General features: G+C 38.5%; 1 protein-coding gene across 1 annotated transcript in view; it reads left to right on the forward strand.

The window, feature by feature from the left end:
* Positions 1–99: 99 nt before the first annotated feature.
* LOC138003193 (WD repeat-containing protein 76-like) overlaps positions 100–7,500 on the forward strand; it is a 29,291-nt gene continuing 21,890 nt past the window's right edge. The window contains exons 1-5 of the mRNA XM_068849153.1: positions 100–301; positions 431–615; positions 3,198–3,248; positions 5,744–5,839; positions 7,279–7,349. Coding sequence (XP_068705254.1) covers positions 433–615; positions 3,198–3,248; positions 5,744–5,839; positions 7,279–7,349 — 401 coding nt within the window. The 5' untranslated portion in view covers positions 100–301; positions 431–432. The remainder of the gene's footprint in view (positions 302–430; positions 616–3,197; positions 3,249–5,743; positions 5,840–7,278; positions 7,350–7,500) is intronic.

The raw sequence follows: 7,500 nt of genomic DNA on the forward strand, positions 1-7,500 counted from the left end.
CGATAAATGTGACAACAACCGCGTTGTTGTTACGTTTCCAAAGCGTTACGAATGTGACCTGGCCTGCTAAGATGTCGTCATCACGAGTACTATCGATAATTCCCCAGGCATCCTCCCACATTGGACAAGTCATTCATTTAGTCAATTTAATTATCTCACAAAACAGTAATTTCGATATTTTTTTTTAATACAAGGTAGTCTTAGGAGTTTCCTCTCCAAATATTTTTCAAATCAATATTCTTTTCCAATATTTGCTCGTGGTCTGTGAGATACTGAACTATTACTCAGCAGGGGTGAGAAGGTAATTCATTGAATCATGGCCTTGTTAATTGGCGCGAAATTCCCAGCATTGTCGGATCTACCAAATGAATGAATAGGATAGCGATAAATTAGTCTTCTCTCGAATTGCATATTTTATCGTTCTGTACAGTAATGGCCAAGAGAAAGAACGCGGGAAGTTTGCCAGAAACACCGAACGCAAAAAAAACCAGAGGAGTTAGTGTCGTTCTTGTAGACGCGTTGTCTCCAAGTTCACATGCAAAGCCCACGGATACAGAAAGGAAAACGAGAAGTGGCCGTGGTTCACTGAGAACCTCGGCTTCTAAAGTTTCTGAGGTAAGTAAGCGCTTCTTTTCATTATCTATTTGGCAACCATCGCCTTCTTTTCTCAAGGACTTGGAACAATCGATAAGCAACCTCGGCGCAAGTTAGGAATTTCATTACGTAACCTTTATTTATCAAAAGGGTTGCGGATTAATTTTACGGTATCAACTTGAGAATGCAATATGGCTGATCTATCAACCTTTCCAAGCAGTCTAGAGTAGAGACCCACATGCTATACGTCAAATTGCAAGTGACCCTTCTCCAAAATGGCGGCTGAAAATTCAAATAAGTTAAAATTTCAAGCAAATGCCAGAATAGAAAGAGCACCTTTACTTTACCTAGTAACCCTGCAAAGTTTCGGCAGATCAGGTGTAATATCAGCTGAGAAAATGAAAGTTGGAAAATGAAAAATTTAAAGACGTTTGTATGATTAGGGGTATGGCGTATACCCCCAGTCATACAAATGTCTGTAAATTTGTCAAATTTCAACTTAATTACATTTTCTCAGCTGATGTAACACTTAAGGACGTTCGCGCCCAAAACGTTCCCACGTACAGATTTTTGTTAAACTTGCCGTGGACGCAGAAAGGTAATGATGTACTTTTGCCAAAAAGGCAAAAAAAATGGGGGGTCACCGTGCTCGTTTTCGAGATCATGAGGTGCATTTTTAGAAGGTTGCGTTACTTTAAGACGCTCTTAGCTTACAACTGTCAGCAATAAAAAAGCTACATGAGTGAAATTTAGATCAGGTAAACATACTCAGTTCAACATAGCTAATATAACTAAATTAACCTTTGCAACTGATGTCTTTTTGAAATAGACCTTGAAAAACGATACATATTAGTCTATTAAAGAAAGAAAACTTCGGTCGCACGAGAGCATAAAAGGCCAAATATTTGTAACTTCTCAAGTACAGATTTTTTTTGTTTTTTGTTAAAATGAACAATATCAAGAAAGGAAGTGATCTACGGAAAGAAAAATGGGGGTCACCGAGCATTCAAGAGAGTAAAATCGCTGCGAAGTTCTCAAAGCGATTGTCTATTCGCACTGTCACGCCATTGCGTGACATTACCGAGAAGACCTGGGTCCATAGCTATCCCATGATGCCACATACTTTCATGTTCCATTCTTGTGGAAGATTTTTGCGCCTTTAGCATCGTGTTTACCAACATGGTCTACGATGCATGACGTGTGCGTGACATGTGCAAAAAGATGCGCAGTAGCAATGGGCGCGAACGTCCTTAATACGCTGAAACTTTGCAGGATTACTTAAGTAAAGGTGCTCTTTCTATTTCTGGTATCAGTTTTTCATTCAGTTCAATTTTAATTCATTCAAATCTGTTGCCGCCATTTTGGAGAAGGATCTATTGGTGGGAGGCAAGGGCTTTAATAAGAGCTCTATCACTGTGCCGTCTTCCCAGGATCAATGAAACAACAGAACAGAACAATCTCAAATGACCAGAAGCAAACCAGTTGAAGCAGGGGCTTCTAGGATCACAATTCTCAAAACTAGTTGTCAGAGTGAATATTGATTATTTGGAATGTCCGGATGTCAAGACAAGCACCCTGACCACTACGCTACAATGCCTCCACACGGGTTGTGGTCAATTGTCAGTCTTGAGGAGTATGCATCTGAGACAGATGATTCCCCTATTCAGGGCTCGAAATTGCGACCAATACGGTCGCATTTGCGACTAAATATTTCCCTTTGCCACTAAAATATCTGGTTAAGTCGCAAATTTGCGACCTTCGTTCTTTCGAAATAAAAGGATTGGCAGTTGCCACTTTCCTGCTACTTTTGCTAAATTATTTTGTTTCTCGCTGTGAATTTTCTCTGAAGGTAGCGTAATTGTATACATGTAGTAATTTAGCTGCGATGTTACGTGCACAGCTCCATTCCTTCGATCATTCGCCATTTTCAGCAGTTTCTTTACACACAAGTATTGCGGGCTCATATTTTTTTGCTAAACCACTGACAACACAATGCAGCGCAGTGATTTTGTGACTAAAATTGCGAAATTGCGACTAAATTTTCCTATCTTATCGCAAAATGCGACTGGATTTTTTCGTTAATTTCGAGCCCTGTTGAGTATTATATAATTATTATTTAGCCAGTTTTCCTCTGGACACTAATGTAGGTCATGTAAAATCTGTTTTTTTTTAGCAATTTGATACACATGTTAAGAAAGAGGTACAGAATAATATTCTTCCAAATTTCTAATGTTAAATTCCATCCCTGTTAATAAAGGATATCATATCTTCCAGTTATCACAATCACTCCCTTTATGTCAACTTCATACACCTATTTACCAGTACTTGAATAATAGAAGAACCAATCAACAAATCTTCCAGTTTATCACGTTCACATTTATTTCCATTGTTTAGGGCACACATGGAGTACGCGGGACTGAAAAAGGCTGCCAGCATGCCTTGTACTTGTTGCGTTTGCAAGTATTAAAATATACAGAAGTTTCTACCATTAAAAAAATACATATTACACTCTGAAAGTTACCTTTTTGTTTTCCTTACTCTAGGATTCATTGGTAGCTACATTATATTGATGCAGGAACAATATCTTGTGATTTGTCTTATAGGAGTCTTCAACCAAGGAAAGAGATCTTTACCGCTGCTCACTCACTAATGGAGTAAGCTTTAGCCACTACAGTAAACTCCCGCATATAAGAACAAGTGGATTAAGAACATTAGGCTGAAATTTGGCCAATAAAGTGCCATATGAATAAGAACAAATTCAGCCTGATAAGTAAAACATGTTCTTAATACAAAGGGAAAGGGTATTAAGATAAGAAAACAGTACAGTATGTAGTAACTTATATCAAAGCACATGTACTATGGTGTTCAGGACCATTACAAACTATAAAATATATTGCAAAACAGCATTGTATGTTAATTAAACCTTAAGTAATATTTAACTTGAAGAATTTCTTAAACCAATTTTAAGAACATTAATTTTTAAGAACACTTTCAGGCTGAATTCTCACTAAGCACTCCTCAAATGAGAACATGATCAGCCTTAAACCTAAAAAAAGTGTTCTTATATGCAGGTGTTTACTGTGTCAAAGTTATTTTACTGTTTTTTGAATTGCCACTGTGATAAAAAAAATCTCTTTTTTATCCAAATTTCAAAATTAAGTTTGCTGAACACCCAGCAAGGGAAGGCTTGGCTTTAATGTGAGCAACACACTATTATTTTTATTCAAAAGTTTTGATTTCATTTTGATTTAATGATTGATTAGTCAGTGTGTTGTAAATACCTACATGTACTTAATACCTTCTGATCATGTCAGTGGCAGCCAAATATGGCAGTGTCTGTCAAGAGCAAAACTTAAAATTACAAGTCTGAGTTGTAAAGATGGTTTGTAGTGGTCTTCAGCATTTTTTTTTTTATTTTTTTAACCATTTCCCCATCCTACCTAGCTCCCTTCCAGTAATTCCATCAGTTAGACAGGTGCATAGGGGCTCATATTGGCTGGGATTAACAGATTTTCCAGCCACAGGGATGGTATTTAATCTAATGGCCAGCTGGGCACAGATAAAGCCCCTTGCTTGCATATCCCAAGCACCTGCCTCCTGTTTAAAGGCCCACATAATTATTTCGCCCAAAAGTCATTGTGCACGGTGACTTAATTTTGTGCAACATGAAATTACAAAAATAAATGACATGTTGTTTTTCAGATGATTTGCCTGAGTGCATTCAGCCAATCAGATCATGCCTTTGGACATGCCATCATTTGAAAACAAAAACGAACAACCGCAATGACTTTTGGGCAAATGTAACCTGCAATCAGGCGTACTTTTCTTTAGACAGGGCGGAAAAGGTACACATGTACGCCTGATACAATTTCTTAACGAGTCGTCTGCCGGTAGTCCAGAATCTGGACCTTACTCTGATTGACCGAAAAACAATAGAGCTCTTGGAGCCTCTCTCCGATTGGTTACAGAATTGCAAAAAAAATCGGTAAACAACTTATCAAGTTATGGCCGGCGAGAAGGATTTGAACAGGAATGATGTTACATGTAAGGCTCTGTTTACAGCTGCTGTTGCTTTGACTTCAGTTTTTTTTTTTTTAATTCTTTAAAGGAAGGGCAGAGAGAATGCATCCGAAGAATAGTTTGTCGGGAAAGAAGATATTATACATGTACTGTAATTGTCTTTCCTACGGGATTTCAATTGGCAATACAGTCCTGAACATTCTAGAAAAAAATGCATCGTTCCAATTCCACCGACTCTAAAACGTTTTTAGTTGTGGTATTAAAGGCCTTTGGAATATAATTATTTGGAAGCAACAAATTCCAAAAAGAACAGAAGAGAACTTTAGTGCTGCCACTTTTGGGGAATCAGCCGAGCTTGACAGAGAAATTTGACATTGTTTGTGGGAGCGCTGAACAATGGTTTAGTGGCACACATATTACTGTTAGCATCTTTTATTGTCACCTCAAATAATCAAGTTTAAATAAAGTTCATTGTACTGTTGATTGCGCCTGATGGTAACATGAAGAATTCGGCTTTTTCTCCGATTTCACCTTGAAATGCTTTGTTCCTTGATGGTTTGAATAGAAAGTACGCCTGATCACAGGTTAGGGCAATGGTGACCTTTAAGCAAAGCAGTTGGTTAAGATTTACCAGTATCTGGAGAGTTTATAGAATACCACTAACATAAGAACTGAAAAACTTACAAAACATACTGTAGTAGTCACTGCCTGAAGTGAACATATCATTTAACTGTGAATTTAATAATATTACTATTAAAAGATGAATTACCTGTGGTAATAGAGCGAGTATCAATCGAGTGTTGTAAAGCCAAAACCAAAAGTAATTACTTTGGCCAATCAAAAAGGATGGAGACAATCCAGTAGACCAATCAAAACTCAAAGTAATTACACCTAGCCAACACAAAGAGCAGGAAAATGTGCACACACGAACCACCATAATTTATTGGTTTTGGTTTCACTTCTGATTGGTTGAAAAAGTGGCGCGAGAACTTTGCTGAGTGAAGTACTGCAAAACCAAAGCAATTTGCTAATCACTTTTGGCACTCAATTGAAAACTGCTCTACAGCACATGTTTTATATTTAACACTTGTCTGATTTTGTATTGTCTAATGACTTTTTGACACCACAGGTAGATCAAAGCAGTGAGTTGTCAGAATACGAAAAAATGCGGCTGGAGAATATTCGAAGAAACAATGTATTCTTTGAAGAGCTGAACTTTAGTCAGGTATCATTGTCATGTACTGTATCAAGTTGACCACACCTTAGTATACTATCGCTCTTAAGTTACCAAAATAGTACTTAATAAATTATTATTCCTGGAACAACCCTGGGTTAGTTTGTTCAGGCTTGTTTGTAACTGCATACCGGTAACTTGGGTGGATCTCTCCAGCAGCAATCAGTAAAATCATCTATTCATCCTAAATATAAACCAAAGTGCGTCTTGACATGTCCTAGGTTGAACCGATGACCTTCCGAACATGCTCCACCACTGAACTTAATTGGAGACTTGTGGGAGGCCATTAAGGTGGCTGGAACCACCTGAGCCACTGCGCACCGGTGGCTCGGTTGGTTCAGCACCGGGCTGTCAGGTGGGAGGTCGTGAGTTCAACTCAGGGTCTTTAAATAACTGAGGAGAAAGTGCTGCCTTTGTAATTACATCTGGAAATGGTTAGACTCTCTTGTCTTCTCGGATAAGGACGATAAGCCGGAGGTCCCGTCTCACAACTCTTCAATGTTCATAATCCTGTGGGACGTGGAAGAAACCGCACTCTTGTCGCAAAGAGTGGGGCATGTAGTTCCCGGTGTTGTGGTCTGTCTTCTGTGGTGTCATGGTTGGGAGGGTAAAATGCACGGAGAGGGCCGTAAGTTAGAAAACTGTAACAGGTTATTACGTCCCTCTTTAAATAAAGATAAAACAAACAAACAAACAAACCAGTTTCACCACTTTTAGATACCTTGTTATTAGATAGGTTACAACTTCTATACTGTATCACGTAACAGCAATGTTATGGTACCATATGAAACACCAATTATTGCTTTATAACAAAATGTGCCCACTATTGTGACGTAATAGGTTACCATGGCAACATGAGAGCTCTCCAAAAACACCCTACATTAAGTCTTTACTAGCTTGTATCTCACAAATGAAGTCGGTGAACCCCATTTTGGAATTGAATTTTGCTAAACTTTGTCAATAGTTCTACCTCAGATTGCTAATTGCTATTCTACAATAAAAAATGGGGGTCAGCGAGAGGTGACCCCCCCCCCCCCCCCCCCTTCCTAAAAGTAGTGATACTGGTTCCAGCCACCTTAAGTGAAGATGATTCCCGGAAGCAGCCCCACTGACATCTGAAAATCATCTGGCGTGAGGTAGAGTAAAATCTAGAAGTCACTCAGTTAGAATTAAAAGGGTTAATTATATGGAACATAGTTTTTGCGACAGTGGACCTATGTACTGTACATGTAGATGTTGTTGTCAATCCATTCATCCCTGAAGCAACCCCTACTGATGAAAACAATCATTTGGCGTTAGAGTAAAATGCACAAGTCTCGCTCTCAGAATTGAAAACATTTGGTTGAATTGAGGCACGTCATATTAAGCTAGGTTTTTTAATACACATGTGCAGTGCCATTGAGGAGGTTTTTTTGTCTTTTGCCCTGTAGGTTAAGCTTGAATTGTCAGGGGGCTCACCATCTACTCCAAAAGTAAAGCAAAGAGGATTGTCCACTGGCAGGTGATTTTCATAGATGCATTGTACTGTCAACAATCCCATGTTATTTTCCTTTAATGGAACCTGTTCTAATGTAGGAAGGAATGTGGTTATTCATGACCTGATTCTAGATTATTTTGCTGTCTTTTGCTGTCACTTCTTTGTTATCGTCCCT

The sequence above is a fragment of the Montipora foliosa genome, chromosome 1 (assembly GCF_036669935.1).
Source record: "Montipora foliosa isolate CH-2021 chromosome 1, ASM3666993v2, whole genome shotgun sequence".
NCBI lineage: Eukaryota > Metazoa > Cnidaria > Anthozoa > Scleractinia > Acroporidae > Montipora > Montipora foliosa.